This window comes from Astatotilapia calliptera, chromosome 17 (genome assembly GCF_964374335.1).
Source record: "Astatotilapia calliptera chromosome 17, fAstCal68.1, whole genome shotgun sequence".
Taxonomy (NCBI): Eukaryota; Metazoa; Chordata; class Actinopteri; order Cichliformes; family Cichlidae; genus Astatotilapia; species Astatotilapia calliptera.
This window is the reverse complement of record NC_137438.1, coordinates 15,583,730-15,599,796: the sequence shown is the minus strand read 5'-3', so window position 1 is coordinate 15,599,796 and position 16,067 is coordinate 15,583,730. Positions and strand designations below refer to the sequence as shown.

The 16,067-nt window shown below is 41.7% G+C and overlaps 1 protein-coding gene across 16 annotated transcripts in view; it reads left to right on the top strand.

Moving 5' to 3' along the window:
- Positions 1 to 16,067, top strand: part of pde4dip (phosphodiesterase 4D interacting protein) — a 95,865-nt gene that overhangs the window by 64,057 nt on the left and 15,741 nt on the right. For 12 of the 16 annotated variants that reach the window (XR_013902703.1, XM_080291609.1, XM_080291608.1 and 9 more), the window contains 19 exons: positions 957 to 1,094; positions 1,448 to 1,567; positions 1,714 to 1,806; positions 1,983 to 2,192; positions 2,308 to 2,466; positions 2,758 to 2,856; positions 3,053 to 3,190; positions 3,283 to 3,462; positions 3,567 to 3,761; positions 3,845 to 4,099; positions 4,249 to 4,414; positions 6,233 to 6,318; positions 6,456 to 6,622; positions 6,925 to 7,222; positions 7,369 to 7,549; positions 7,736 to 7,852; positions 8,499 to 8,952; positions 10,431 to 10,666; positions 10,818 to 10,863. Coding sequence is in view for 15 of the 16 variants with exons in the window: in XM_080291609.1 (XP_080147735.1) it covers positions 957 to 1,094; positions 1,448 to 1,567; positions 1,714 to 1,806; positions 1,983 to 2,192; positions 2,308 to 2,466; positions 2,758 to 2,856; positions 3,053 to 3,190; positions 3,283 to 3,462; positions 3,567 to 3,761; positions 3,845 to 4,099; positions 4,249 to 4,414; positions 6,233 to 6,318; positions 6,456 to 6,622; positions 6,925 to 7,222; positions 7,369 to 7,549; positions 7,736 to 7,852; positions 8,499 to 8,952; positions 10,431 to 10,666; positions 10,818 to 10,863 (3,338 nt within the window). In the remaining variant the exon portion in view is untranslated. The remainder of the gene's footprint in view (positions 1 to 956; positions 1,095 to 1,447; positions 1,568 to 1,713; positions 1,807 to 1,982; positions 2,193 to 2,307; positions 2,467 to 2,757; positions 2,857 to 3,052; positions 3,191 to 3,282; positions 3,463 to 3,566; positions 3,762 to 3,844; positions 4,100 to 4,248; positions 4,415 to 6,232; positions 6,319 to 6,455; positions 6,623 to 6,924; positions 7,223 to 7,368; positions 7,550 to 7,735; positions 7,853 to 8,498; positions 8,953 to 10,430; positions 10,667 to 10,817; positions 10,864 to 16,067) is intronic. The other 4 variants (XM_080291600.1, XM_026148212.2, XM_080291602.1 and 1 more) reach the window with 3 other exon arrangements.

Here is a 16,067-nt window from a genome sequence, read left to right as displayed (position 1 = left end):
CAAAGGCTCACAAATGGGGAATTCTGTTGTTAAATTCCTGACTACTGAGACCATGCTTTGGGGGGGGGGATCTGCTTCACATTTATTGAAAGGGCCTTGGAAAAGTATATTTTAGTGTATGTAGGATTTGATTAATGGTTTTGACCAGAAATCAGTGTTCAAATGTTCCCGACTGTTGTTTTAAAACACATTTCAGAAATGAACTGGGGATGACACAATTTCTAAGCCCCTACAAGTATCTTATTCTGCATTATGTTGCATATCAGATTATTTAATTCAATCAGACAACATAGTGATGTAAATATTAGCCCCATTCTAGTGTAATTCGTTAATATATAGAAAATGAAGCGATCGTTCCTCTGGTACAAATCCAGTTGGTTTACGCTTTCTTTCTTTTCACCACACTGCTTGACACAGTGTTGCTCTGGGACACAGCTGAAATGACTGTAGAAAAGGCTGCGCACAGAGCTAATGTCTCCAAGGGCTGAGTGACATCACATCATTACAGTCTCATAAAAACAAAAACAAGGAAGTCAACAAAATGCTGCTATGGCAACACCCACTTCCAGAGGAAGCCATCCGACACCAAGCTGACATCACTTTCCACTTTCACTCCATCATCCACACAACAGCTGCAACAATAATAAAAGACTGTGTTTATCTGGAGGACTATAACTTTTAATCCTTGGTTAAGAACCAAACTTTAAATTTAGGTTTGTCACAGCTCATAATAACCCACAAGTATACATTCGTAACATGTGATGCAAAGAAAAGCAGACTAATCAGATTGCTACTATAATGTTGTAATCAACAAATGTTAAGACTTAACAACTGTATTCATGAATCATCAGTAATATGATAAAAATGTACTGTTTCATCTCCATACCTCATCATAATCTACTAACACATTCTCCTCACTGGCGAATCTGTCATGCTTCCTCCTGTCTCTTTTTCAGCGATTGATTGACAATCAGCAGGGTCAGCTCAGTTATTATGAGAGTGCTGCAGGTCAGTGTGTTGGCGAGCTGCAGAAGGCCCAGGATCAGGTGCGCTCACTACAGGCCAAGATCAGAGAGAGCGAGACGAGGAACCAGGTACAAAGACACCAGTCTCCAAAACTACCGCTTCATCTTCTTTTTGCCTTCATATACTTTGAACTTGAAACATGACACTGTCAAAATATCCACTTGTACAGCTCTTAGGAGAGCTGAAGCCTATCCTTGCTAATATTTGGCCAATGGCAAGGCACACCCTGGACAGATCGCTGGTGTTTTGCAAGGCCAACACAGACAGTCATTCACACTTACATTCATACGTACAGCTAGTTTAGAATTGCTAATGAATCTAACATGCATGTCTTTGGACTGTGGGTGAAAACATACAAACACATGCCGTAATATATTCCAGATAATGTGGAATTTTGTTCTGGGTGTTTGTGTGTATGTAGAAGCTGCAGGAGCGTCTAGGTGAAATGGAGCTTGAGCTGCGATCGGCCCAAGAGGATGCCCAGCAACAGGAGAGAAATATCCAGAACCTCACTGATACTGTAAACTCCAAACAGGCAGAGGTACAGTAGTGATAAATAAGGCTTGATAGTAAATAAAGGAGGGAATTCAAAATCTGAGCATTGCAGAGAGAATGAAAGTAAGGTCAGAGGTGGAAGTGCTGAAAACCCCACAGTTTCACACATGAATTGTGCCTTTGATTGTGCAGGTTGCAGAGCTGTACAGGGTGATTGAGGAGCAAAATAAGACACTGTGCTCACTCAAAGAGCTTGCCAACCGCAACCAGCTGCAGCAGCTGCAGGTTGGTCCTCCACACAAAGCACAGTTCTGTTTTATTAATTACCAAGCTGCCTATCTAAAATAATTTTTCAGCATACAATAAAAACATGTTTCAGAGTTGAGTTGAGTTTCATTCCTGTTTGGTTCCTCACCTGCCCTTTATGTCTTTCTTTCTTCCCTGACTGGTTTTACTTGTAGGCGTCTGGTGCAGAGACTATTAGAGGTCAGGGTGAGGTCCTGGCTCTGCAGGCCTCTCTGTTCCAAGCTCAACTGGAGCTGCAGGCTGGACAGAGAGCCCAGTGTCAGGCAGTCAGGACTCAGGAGGACCTGAACCGGGCCCTGGAGAGACTAGAGAAAGAGCTGCAGGGGTCGCTGGAACACAAGAGGGAGGCAGAGAGACACAACCAGGTGAGAAAATGACTTTTTTTTTTTAATGAGGGTGTTTTCGTCATTCTTCTTTTCTTTGTTTTAATTGCATCGTGGTTCTTTTCACTTTATCGTGTCGTGCATGCGCGACACTCAGGAGCTGCAGCTAGCTCTAGAAAAGGCTCGATCAGCTCTCCAGGAGAGAGAGGAGCAACTGAGAGAGGGTGAGCGAGAGAGACAGAGAGAAAAGGAGGAGAGAGAGAAGATCATCAGCGAGCTGAAGGCTTCCCTGAAGACCAAAGAACAGCTGGTGGAGGTTGGACACAATCAAATAGTCTGTAAACAGTAAACAAACCATCATGTTCGACGATAATAAATACAAACAGATCTCATTCTTGTCAATATTGTATAATAAACACAGAAGTGCACATGACTAATGCTTAAAATGCTCCGCATCTGAGCAAAGAACGACAAAACTAAAAGTAAGATGAGCTGCAGTTGCTCTCACAGCTTTCTGAAAACTTCAGCTCCATTCAAGCTCTATTTTGTCTTTGTGGATAAGTAGGATTGTAATTACTCTGCAGTTGACGGTCTGTTTGCTGTCCAGCAGGACTGCTGTGAGTTCCTGGAGGATCCAACGGAGAAAAGAGACTCTGTGCTTCAGAAACTTCGCCAGCGTATAAAGGAGCGAGACGGAGCTCTGGAGGTAAACACAGCAGTACGCTCGCCAACACATGACAAAAGCCAAAACAATTAGACCAACACAACGTGTCCTGTGAACTCCTTTATATCATGTTAATTGTTAGTAGTCTAAGATGGTTGAGTTTGTGGGTTTAGATTTTAACACATGCCATTTTAGTTAGATGGAGGTTAAAACAACTTTATTTCCACAAACCCTGCAGAAAATAGTGGATGAGAAGTTCCGCTGCATGGAGGAGAAAGACGAGGAGACTCGTCGCCTGCAGCTGCTGCTCAGAGAAAAGGAGAGAGATCTAGAGAGACAGCGCTGCGTCCTGGCCAGCAATGAGGAGACCATCACTGTAAGAGGACACACAAAATAAACTCATCTTTTTTTCTTGGCAGTATGTTGCCTCATCTTGCTTCCTTATTGGAATGTTTGTGTCTGTATCAGAGCCTGGAAGTACTGCTGCGGGGTAAGGCTCTGGAGCTGGAGCAGGTGTGTGATGCCTGGAGGAACGTCCAGAGGCAGCAGCAGGAGAGTGAGGAGAGGCAGAGCTGCATCCTGAGAGAGAGAGATGCCATCATCAACCAGCTGCAGAAGGCACTGCACACTGGCACACAGGAGGCTCAGGTAGAGAGAGATCGGCAGGAAGAGTAACATATGTTCCTGCAGAGAAATATTCCCAGGATCGTGTTAACCAATAAGTATATTCTTGTTTCTTATCTCATCTGCAGGATCTGCGCTGCTCCTTGCTGGCTCAGATCCAGTCTGCTCCAGGTGATGTTCTGGAAGAGCTTAAGGTCCGGCTCCACCTCAAAGACCGCCTCTTCCAGGAAGTACTGGCTGACCGGACCCATCAAGCTCAGGAGCACCAGAAGGAAGTTCAGGATCTCCTCAGAAGCATCAACAGCAGAGACCAGTATATTAAGGTAGAGCAGATAAAGCATGTGAAATCCGAGAGTGAAAAGAAAAGGTTGAATATACAGAAAACCTGACAACACTCTCCCTCCAGGACTCTGCAGTCCGCCTGAGTGAGGTCATAACTGAGCAAAAGTCAAGACTCCAGGAACTTCGCAAACAGCTGAGCTCAGGTTTTGGATCACAGCCTAACTTTGGAGCAGACTTGGCTTTGGAGCTTCAGGCAGTGCAGGAGGAGCTTTTTCTGGCTCTAAGGAGGGAGAAGGAGAGTCAAGAACTTACCAGGAGTCAGACTGCAAGGCTAGACTCCCTCAACAGGACTCTGCATGTGAAGGAGGAGATCATCAGGGTTAGTGTGTGAGAATACAGAAGGTATCTGTGGAGTATAGTAGAACCTCTTGTCTAATAAGCTGATAGTGTGTGTATGTTGCCTATGCTTGTATGTATATACATGTCATGAGTTCTATGCGTGTGAGTTCATGTTTGTTTGTGCTGCAGGATTTTCAGAGGCAGATGGTGGATCCTTCAGGGCTCCCTCTGGTGGAAAGACTGACCCAGGAGGTCCAGGAGCTGCGGGAGAGACTGGGTCAGGAGGATAGCCCTCCAATGGGACGCCCTGTCCTAGGCCGTGACCGGCCTAACAGCAGGCAGCCTGACTTTGGAGGTGGGCACCAGAGAAGCATGGGACAGTATCTGTAACAGCAGCACTTCTAGCACTGGGGAGCGGTGACTGTAGAATGGCTTACTGCACTGTGGTGATGGGATATGTACCATGAATCTATCAGCTGAAACTCTTTGGTGTGAAAATACTAACATGGAAAGTAGATGAAAGCGGACGGATGGATATTGATCTGAACTTGTAGTGTCCCAAAAAAGAACATCTTGTTTAATAACTTTATAAATGTTGTAGTGCAGTTATTGTGAGTTTGCACAATTAGTGCTGCTTCTTTTGCGTGTAAATGATAGCAAGGCATTTAATTTTTAATTTTTTGAATAACACATCATCATTATGATTATAACTGCAAATATTGTGGTAGTGTGCGCTTCAGAATGTAACCTTTATATGATGGTGTTTGTGTGCCTTTGCATGTTTTTTGCAGCAAGTTTGAGATTTCTGTATACTTAACTCAAGTCACATGCTGTCTGAAGATCATGGAAATCTGAGCACATTCCACATTGTGTTTAGTACAGTGACTGTGTATATTTAGTTTGCATGTTTGCTTCTGTGCATTCCAACAACTACTGGTCCAGTTGCTCTGTTGCTGTTGTTGTTAAATGAACGAATGTCACACTAGAACACAGTAAGTATGAAGTATCAAACTGAATAATATATGTGCGTCTGCACAGACACCACGAGAAGCCACATTTGTTGCATTGTAGGCATTTCTGCACCTTTTTCCTTGAATTTTTCCCCGTCCAGAGCCAAACACCCTTCAAAGTGGTTTGTAATAAATAATAAACATACTGTACCTGATTAATGCCTTTGTGATTTCAGAGGTTTCAGATTATTCTACTTTAGTACTTGCGAAAGCTGAAATTCTCCTTTTTTTCCTTCTTTAATGTGCAATGTTCAGTATTAACTCACGTAAAACACACAGTGGCACAAGCACATGGTCCACCTTTCAGAGGAAAATCTCTCCTTCATTCCCCCTCACTGAGTGAAAATGTGTCAGACTGAAACATCTGATTAATATGCATAAATGTCATAATTTGAAATTTAGCATATAGAGATTAAGTTGATGCCAAGGTCACATTTATTTATCTTTAATTTTTTAAATTCATTATTTATCAAGAAATAATAGACATAAACATCAATCACATAAGAGGAACCTGCCCCTGTATCTGATCTGGATACTAGTAAATTTGCATACCGATACCTTAATATATAATTGTTTACTTATATCTGCAAATACAGACATTGTGGTAATGCTAGTAATCATTACTGGTGAGGTAAATACAGTTTTCTTCCATTATTTTAATTCAATATTAAAATGAATAATTACTTTTTACCAGTCTTCATAACAGTAACTCATCTTAAACATAGACTGTGAGGCAGTCCTGCCTTAGCTCTTTGTCAGCTACCACTTTATTTCCAAGGCTCAGAACACTCAACATCCTGTCATCTTCAGGGATTTTTAAGCCTTCTCCATCCGTCTTTTAAGTCTTTCTCGCTGGTTTTAAATTCTGGATTAAACTCTATATGACTATCCCTGGGATCCCATTCTAGGGCTTAAGTGTAATCCCCTTTAAACTACAGCAATAAACAAGAAAATCAAACTCATACAGCCTAACACTCAGACTGTTAGACAAGGCTGTGCTACAAATTACCAGCATGATTCTGAGGGTGAATAATATTAGAAGAATTGAGCAAGTGATGGTCTCACACTCAGTTGTAAAACTTCTGAAATGCTCAAAACTGAAGTAAAAGAAAAAGCAGATTGATCTTCTTCTGATTTGGTTGTCTTTGGTCTGCTTCCTGCAGAGCTGAGCGCTGAGGATGATGTTGAGGCTGATGATTTGAACACTGAATACACTGAAAGCATCGACGAAGAAGAGACCGACACCAAGGTATGAGAGCAACCTTCAGCTGTTATTGTTCATCTTGTTTATACAGATAAATCCTGCAGAATAAATATTATGCACAATGTACTGTTTCTAATCATTTGATCAGAATTATTGATTCATTTACTTCTGCGTGTGTACAGAGTTCTGAAGGTCCAGAGAAGAATCTGTCCCACGGCATACTGCTTGAAAGTCAGGGGCTAATCAAAGTCAAGCAGCTGGTGGAGCAGAAGAGGCTGGTTGAGAGAGAGCTGGGAGAGCTGAAGGCTCAGCTGGAGAAAGCGGGATTCTCTTCAGTATCACAGATGAGGTCATTTTTTTGAGATTTTAAACTCCAAATTAGTCTGTTTTGTCTCTAGTAGTGTAACGGTTAATGCATATGATTCCAGCTGAAGACACAAATCGCCGTTGGAGTTAATCAGGAAGGGCATCTGGTGTAAACTCTGTCAAATCAAAGCCTGTGGAGCTACACATAGCGACACCTTTTGGCAAAGCTGAAATTAGCTTACTATTTTCTGACAACACTAATCTATTCTTGGCCACTAGAGGACAGTAGAGTCTATCTATATAGCTATTTATCTATTTATTTATTGTAACCTCCCTCTGTTACAGGAAAGCTCTGTTCAGCTTGCAGGTAGAGAATGAAGAAGTAAAGCGTCATCTGAATGGAGGGTTGGAGTGTGCCAGTGAACAGAGTGATGAGCAAAATGCACTGGATGGTGAAGACAAGGATGAAAATGAGTTGGATGTGACCATAGAAGAAGAAGAGGAGGAGGAAAACTCTGAACTGTGGGATGCCTGGGAAGGAGAGCTTTGCCTGTCCCAGGCCAAGAGCCAGAGCAATGATGAACAAAGGAAAAGGAGAGCCAGCAGACATCAGACGTTGCCACTGGACTCTAAATCGTCACAGGTGGGAGGATCCTAAATATACTATTATTGCACCATTCTGTAAGGTGTGGTGTAAATTAAAAACAAGAAAGTATCAATTTAAAAGCCACACTTGGTGTTTAAAATTGTTTTTGACAGTCACGATCTTTCCTCCCTGTCTGTAACCAGTACAATGACCTGGGTGGCGAGCTGTTCGCAGATTCACAACAGGCCACTGCGTCCTCTGCAGTTTGTGAGAAGGCAGTTCATCTGCAGCAGAAAAGCAAAGAGCTGCAGGAGAGGCTAATGGTTTCTGAGGCCACAGTGCAGGCTCAGGCCGAGCAGCTCAAAGACTACAGGGACTTGCTCAGTGAGTGGACACAAACTTCGCACTTTTCCTTTTAACAAATGTGGCGGTGATACTGAATTTGTGATGTCAATAATAAGATAAGACCTCAAAATGGTCCAAAAAATGCAATGAAGTTGACGAGGATAGTAGATCCAGCAGTGTCAAACATAATGAAATAAAGCTTCTTCTTCTTCTGTATCCCTGCAGCAGAGACAGCAGTGCAGCAGGACAGTAAACAGATCCAGGTAGACCTCCAGGATCTGGGCTATGAGACCTGCGGCCGCAGTGAAAATGAAGCTGAGAGAGAAGAAACCAGCAGCCCCGGTGTGTATTATTATCACCATATAAAAGACGCTGTGGTTCTTTGAGACCCTTTGTTTTGAATTTTATATCAGTAATGTCATTCAATTCTGATTAATGTTTTATTAAGAGTTGTTTCTAATCATACAATGTCCGTAAATATCCTGAAATTGATCTCGTCAGTGTTATTTGTCGGGGTATCATAGAAACAGCAGAGGGCAGCCAAGTGCAGCCTTTGTGCCAAACAGTAGCCTTCTCTTCACGGTCCAGTGCATTCTACTCAGCACTGTTTGCATTCCCAGCTTAAAAGCTCAATGGTTAGTCAAAACTTTGACCTGAAGCCTTGGCCTGTAAAATGAGAGTTCCTGGCTGCTCTATTATACTGTGGTTTGGTTTTCATTGACCCCTTAGAGGGAAATCAAATCAATATAAGCTACTCTGAGTGATTGCCATGAATGTTTTTGAGAGCCAGAGTTGTATTTGGATGAAAGGGTAGTCTGCTACTAGGTTTTATACACATATCTCATAATTTTAAAGTACCCCAGACTATGGGCCTTAAGATGACATTAACTGATGTTACTGATGCTTTGTTTTTTCAATCATATATTTCAGTGTCACTCACAGGAAACAGAGTCTGAATCTGATGAACGCATTGTATGTTTCCTGACAGAGTTTGATGACCTAGAAATGTGTACGTCTCTGGAATGCAGTTCCCAATGGTGGCCTGCCAGCAGCAATGACAAAACCACCACCCAGAGCTGCGGTTATGGTAACGAGGCCTCCTCTCTCCAGCACCTTGTTAAGGACCTCCGCTCACAGCTATCCCGCTCCCAGGGAGTGATCTCCGGGCTCCAGAGCCGCCTCCGTTCCCTCTCTACCTCTAGTGAATATGGTCCTTCGATACCCCACAAGGTCAACTGGTCCATCCAGACATCAGCTTCACAGAGCCAGGCAGAGGATAATGAGGGCTGGCAGTCATCTAAGGGAGGTCAACTACGTTCACCCCATCACCCAGACAAGGACCTAGAGAGGCTTGCTTCTCGTGTAGATGCACTGGAGGACCAGCTGATGAAAGGTGGAAAGAAGGCTGCGGCAGAGGATGGAGTGTCTGCCACCTTGCCAGGGTAAGAAAGACGTTGCGATGCAGTTTTTTGTTTGTTTTGCTTTTTTTCTAACTCTTTTCTTTGTTGGTGGGGTGGGATAGTTGTTTCTTTTGTTTCCAGTTCAACACAATGAGTGTTTGTGCCAACACCAAGAACATAAACCAGATCAATATAAACAGATTATTTGACAGTTCAAGAGTGGCTGCTTTTTTACCCTAAATAGTGCCAGGAAGAGTCTGCTTCTGCAGAACCTCAGACAACGCCAAGCTGTCGTAGTCCAAAAATGTAAAATTCCGGAAATTCCTGAGGCATAGAGATCAATCCTGTTGTCAGACAAAGAACCAGTGCCCATCACCAATTTCAGTCGTTTGTTGGAGAAGAATAGGAATATCTTCATTAAAAAGCTACAAGCTTTCAAATCTGACTTGGTTAAATCAAACTTTTACTATTGTTGTCAAATATAGGTAAATTTCAGTAATTCAGTCTTTTACTGATTATTTTCCTTTTGAATGCCATTAATAAAATCCTTCATCTGATAATGATGAATTGAATAAAGCGCTTTATACAGCATTCCTCTACATTTTTTAAAATTCCTATCCACAGCTATGCTCAGCCTGTCCTGTACATGTATTACATTTTAAAATGTTAATAGCTTAATGCTCATTATAGCTTTATTATAGCAAATATATTAAAATTGTATCTATTGGTAACTTTATGGTGAAATAAACCAGGAAAATAATTTTTAAAAGACACTACAAAAAATCATAATATGGACTCGCTGGGGTGGGGGGTTGAGGGGTGGGGGGGTGGGGGGGTTGATTGACAGAAATTGCCTAAAATGAGCAAAAACCCATTTAAACAGTGCTTGTCAGTATCAAGCTTTAGTAATCAAGTGTAACCACAGATGCTTTTATGTAAACTCGGCAGCCTGACAGTGAGGGGATTAACTAACACGAGGTTGGGAACATGCTGCCCCATTTGCCATTTATGAATAAACTGTGTGGCTTCAGTGAAGCTTCAGTTCCAACACTGTGACACTGACTCAGGTAAAATATATAGAGAAATCTTTCCCCCATAGGAAGTAAGTCCAAAGAAATTAGGAGCAGGTGTGAGCAACGGGCATGAGCATATCAGGATAACTTTGGGTTCTGAATGATTGAATAATTACATCTTTAATGACTTTTAAGAAGAACTGTAGATTTACAGTTGGAAAGGTCTCTTGGAGCTGTTTGTAAACAACTGCATAGTTCAAGATCTTCATTTCAAATAGTACAAGTAAAAGTTGTTTAGATGCATCACCACTTTGCAAAGATCTGGAAGAAGAACCAAACTGTCATCCTCAGGTGAGAGGAAATAACATCAACGACACTGCCTTAAAGTGAGGCGAGTTTCACCATGGAATGAGACAGCGCCAAACAATAAAAGAAGCAAAAAAGCTTTCAGGTATTATTTTACACATTGTCAGGTGTGCTACATTCTTCTTTCTTTTCATTGTGCAGAAAATTCGACACACTGATCCAGGCTCAGGCCAAAGAACTGTCTCACCTCCGCCAGCGGCTACGAGAGGGTCAGGGTGTGTGCAGCATCCTCACCCAGCACCTGGGAGACACAACCAAGGCGTTTGAGGAGCTGCTGAGAGCCAACGACATCGACTACTACATGGGCCAGAGCTTCAGGGATCAGTTAGCTCAGAGCAGTGCTCTGGCACAGAGAGTTAATGCCAAATTTGGTGGAAGTGAGTCTGTTTTTGTTGTTTCATTGTACAGCCTTAAAATCAGACCAGATGCGAAGTCTCAGAAAGTACAAACGACACCATGGATTTCTCATGAGCAGGGAGTGCAGATAACAGTTAATGATATTGATGCTCTTTCTTTGTTTTCAAACAGGAGATTGTTCCGAAAACCCAGATAAGACAGAGCTACTTGCCATCCGGTCAGTCCTCATTACAGCTTTGTGTGTGTGTGTGTGTGTGTGTGTGTGTGTGTGTGTGTGTGTGTGTGTGTGTGTGCGCGTGTGTGTGTGCGTGTGTGTGTGTGTGTGTGTGCGTGTGTGTGTGTGTGTAAAAATTAATTATATTCCATTATTCCACTTCACAATTATTGTGATCCAAAAATGTTAAGCTACACAAAGATGTTTCACATAATACATTTTTTTTTGGGGGGGGGGCTATAATGTTTTTGGTCAATCTCAAACATTATACTGAATACTGAATGTGAAAAATGGCGTAATTCACCATATTGTCATTCTGCATTTTTCAGCTTTCGCATTTTCAAATACCACATTGATGCACCTTCAGGGTGATACTTAATCTCTAATGCTGTATTGTGTTGTTATACTACACAATACAACATTAGAGATTAAAGCCTATCAATACACAAGATATATTTACATTACATAACAATGAAATAACTATAGAAATCGCAGCTTGTTCCATTAACATTACAGGAGAATGTAGGACAATACTAAAATATGAAATCTAAAATAACTACATATTTTCCTGTTTAAGCAGACAAGCTTAATTATAAGAAGTTGCATTCCTTTCTGACATGAAATGAAATATAAATCCATGCCATCACAGTTAGTAGCTGTTCTGTGTATTAAAATAGAGTTATACATTTATAATGCTTAATGGTGAGTTTTTAAACTAAAGTTCCTTGTATTTAAGACCAGTCTAAGCTGTTATAAGAACTAATTGAAAGCTACATATTTCTGAGTTGGGAAGGGTCAGCAAAACCATGTATTTCTGTGTTTACTGGGGAAAAAAACTAAGATTTTAAAAGCTGAACATTCCACTTCCTCTCGGCAGCCTTGTTCATTTTCTTGTCCTTTTTTTTTCTTACAATCTATGTCAAGTCTGACTTCCTGCTGCAATTCAGTTCAATTCAGTTTTATTTATACAACACCAAATCACAACAGTCGACTGAAGGCACTTAATATTGTAAGGCAGACCCTACAATAATAAAACAGTGAAAACCCCAGCAATCATATGAACCCTTATGAGCAAACACTTTGGCAACAGTGGGAAGGAAAAACTCCCTTTTAGCCTCCAGCAGAACCAGGCTCAGGGAGGGGCGGGGCCATCTGTCACTACTGGTTGGGGTGAGAGAAGGAAGACAGGATAGAAGACATGCTGTGGAAGAGAGACAGAGATTATTAACAAGTATGATTCAGTGCAGAGAGGTCTATTAACACATAGTGAGTGAGAAAGGTAACTGGAGAAGAAACACTCAATGCATCATGGGAATCCCCCAGCAGCCTACACCTATTGCAGCATAACTAAGGGAGGATTCAGGGTCACCTGGTCCAGCCCTAACTATATGTTTTAGCAAAAAGGAAAGTTTTAAGCCTAATCTTAAACATAGAGATAGTGTCTGTCTCCTGAATCCAAACTGGAAGCTGGTTCCACAGAAGAGGGGCCTGAAAACTGAAGGCTCTGCCTCCCATTCTACTTTTAAATACTCTAGGAACAACAAGTAGTTCTGCAGTGCGAGAGCGAAGTGCTCTAATAGGGTGATATGGTACTACAAGGTCATTAAGATAAGATGGGGCCTGATTATTTAAGACCTTATATGTGAGGAGCAGGATTTTGAATTCAATTCTGGATTTAACAGGGAGCCAGTGAAGGGAAGCCAATGCAGGAGAAATATGCTCTCTCTTTCTAGTCCCTGTCAGTGCTCTTGCTGCAGCATTTTGGATCAACTGAAGGCTTTTCAGCGAGTTTTTAGGACATCCTGATAATAATGAATTACAGTCGTCCAGCCTGGAAGTAATAAAAGCATGAACTAGTTTTTCAGCGTCACTCTGAGACAGGATATTTCTAATTTTAGAGATGTTGCACAAATGGAAGAAAGCAGTCTTACATATTTGTTTAATATGTGCACTGAAGGACATTTCCTGGTCAGAAATTACCCCAATATTCCTCACAGTGTTACTGGAGGCCAAGGTAATGCCATCCAGAATCTGGTTACTGGCCTTAATTTGACACAGTGCTGCTGATCAAATGTCCAGCTTTTAAAATCTTAGTTTCTCTTTAATAATCCTCAAGCGCAAGTACAAATCGTTAATATTTCTTCAGCAGAAAGCTGTTTAGTTTAAAGAATTTGTAACACACAGGCACCTGATTAGTGTGTTCAATGCCATTTAATGTATCATCACAGCTTTATGATGAAAGAACACAGTTTTACAAGGCTCCATTAAGCAAAAGCTATAAGCACAGATTTTGGCAGCTCATTTCTTTTGCTTGAGCAATGAATGTCCTGGATGTTCAATCACTTGTAACACAACATTGAATTTTGTTTCATAACACAGCTCTTCGATTTTCATGCATGAGTGAGAAGAAAAGAATCACATGGCTGCCCGAGAGGTCAAAAGCACAGACTGTAAATCTGTCACAAAAATACTTAATGCTCATTAAAAAGTACGAACAGTTACATGAATTTCAGTCAATTACCGTAAACACACTAAAACGCTGGCTTGGTCTTTAGAGCTCCACCACTGCTGTTGGATAAAAGTGAGCGCTGGGTCAAATCTCGAAAAACAAACAGTGCTATATGAATAATTAGAGCTCGTCCTCAGAGAGACGTAAACAGGGGGAGGCCTGCAGTAATCTGCCAGCGTGTTATTCCAGCACAGATGGTTGACCAGATGTGAAGGAGAATCAGCGAGTGTGTTTTCTGTGGCAGAAATTTAGCCTTCCCCCTGGTTACGAGTGTACATACAGTGTGTATGGGGTTGCACTGAACTGTTGAACGGTGTGGTCAGTTATGTGTGTCAGCTTGTAAATGCATGAATAATCAGACAGATTTCTTTATATCAAGAAAAACAGGTGAGATGTGTGAAAATTGTGTTGTTTACCACTGATTTTGTTTCTTTGAAAGTAGCACAATGCCTCAGGGATCCAGAACCCTCGTCATAGAATGTGCAATAAACACAGAATAAATTACAGTATCTATTTTAGCTACTAAAGTACGATTATGTTTAAACACGCAAAGTTTCAGGCATTTTTGCTAAAATGGCATCTAAAAAAAACCACTAATTGCCTGATGACTATTCAGTATTTTAAATGGATCTGTATGTGCAAATACTGACCTACACGGTTTTTAACAGAACAACACAGAAAAACACAAACCAATTATATTTACCATCCCTGAACCAACATGACAATCCTGTACAAGTTGGTTGTCTTTAAAAACATTGTCCATGTTAGCTGGAAGGGAGCGTTATGTTGTGTTTATTTAAAACCACTTTCACTCAAAATACAGCACTTTTTTTTTTTACAGTGTTAAACTCATATTAGAAAATGAATTTCCTGCCAGGCTGTCAGGTTCACCAATTTATAGGCGTTGACACTAGTACATATTTTGCATGGTCTTTATGCACATGGCTGCTGTAAGTTGTTAAAGTGTAATCACAGGTAATAAGAACTTACACTTGGGGTTGTTTTTCTGACAACAGTATCTACATAACATGGACAGCAGGCCAAATGTACAGTACATGACATGAGTGACTGCACTGATAGCGTAATACTGCTTAGGCTTTTTGCTGCATTTGGCTCAGGGCATGCCCTCTAATCAGGTTAAGTTATTAAGACCTCAAATGGGGACAGAAATAGGTCAAGAGGAGCTAAACACACAGACACACACGTGCGCACGCGCGTACACACACACACACAGAGGGAGTGAGCGAGAAAGAGAGAAAACGTGAGCGATGAAGCCCGTCAGAGAGAGCGTCACTTTGCTTCAGTGTATCAGGAGCAGCGCGTGGCACTATGCATCCAGCAGAGCACCGATTTCTGTTATGTAAGATTTACTCACCAGAAACCTGGATTTTTTTGTGTTCATGGACAGAAGGCTGGGCATAAGGGATTTTTCTTTCAACCTGAAGCTTTTTAAGTGGAGGATACTTGTTATATTCTGAAACCTTGAAAAGAAAACCATTTTCATTTTGTGATTGCATTTTTGCAGCTAAGATGATGCTTACATGTTTTTATGGATAGACTGGTGTGGCTAGAAAACATATCAGCAAGCAGAAGAAAGAAGGAGCAATGCTTTGTGGGTGATCTTTCATTCAGCTGTTTTTTTTTCTGATGGTTGCTGGAGCATGAACATATAAGCCCTCAGGATCTGGACTTTGATTTAGATGCATAGCTCTGTTTCCTTCTTACTCTTTCGTCACTACATCTCTGCCTCAGGCCTGCTGCTGCTGCAGCTGTGCGTTTGCTGGTGGAGTGAAAGACTGTGTCAAGAGCAGCAACAAGAGGCTTTCTTTTCAGGGAATTATTCAAGCGGTCGTGAACCTAGGAGCAACAGCATCAGAAAAGGAAAAGTGTACAGGAGAGTAGAACTTCCTCAGGGAGTGGAGTAATTTATTTGTTTCCACTTTTAAACCTTTACATTTCTGCTGATCTTCTTATCTTCTTCTTTTTCAATTACCCCTGATTTCAATTTGTTGATCACACCCACAACCCTCTCTGGGAAGCCCAAACCTAATGAGGATTTTCTATGCTTTTCACCTTATCACCCGCGCACTCTGTCGTCTCTCCTGCTGTGTTATGCCCTACCTGTCTAATATACCTTCTGTCACACACATTTTGGGAATCTCTGCATCTATGCCAGTGAACCATTCTCCGTTACCTCTGGAGACCCAGCAGAGAAGAACAAACTGCAGCAGAGTTCAATAGAAACGGTGCAGACAGAGGAGGCATGGTCGCTCACCCAGGTGGAGGGTGTTAGGAGCGGAGGGTGACTGAGGGTGGGTGATGGCTCCTCTGTGGAAAGTCATGCTGTCTAAAAGCAGCCCACTGTACAGAGACTCTCTGTTCTCTTTCTCCCTGTGGGAGTGGAAAGCTCAGGAGAGAGAGCTGTTGCTGCTGAAGAAACACACCGACAGGGAGAGGAGAGCAATGCTCACACAGCTCGACAAGTAAGACAGCACAAAAAAAGAAACATGTTATCAATTTGAAACAGTATAACAAGCTTCTGTTATTTCAGTTACAGTCATGTTTATGCATTAACTATATGAGCAAAGCATCTAGTTTGTTTAGAGTTAATGTTTGAAGTGAGGGAAACTGGCAGACTAGTGCTATCATAAGAGGTCAATTTGTTGTTCTGGGTGTTCGCCTTCATCCTCTGATGAAT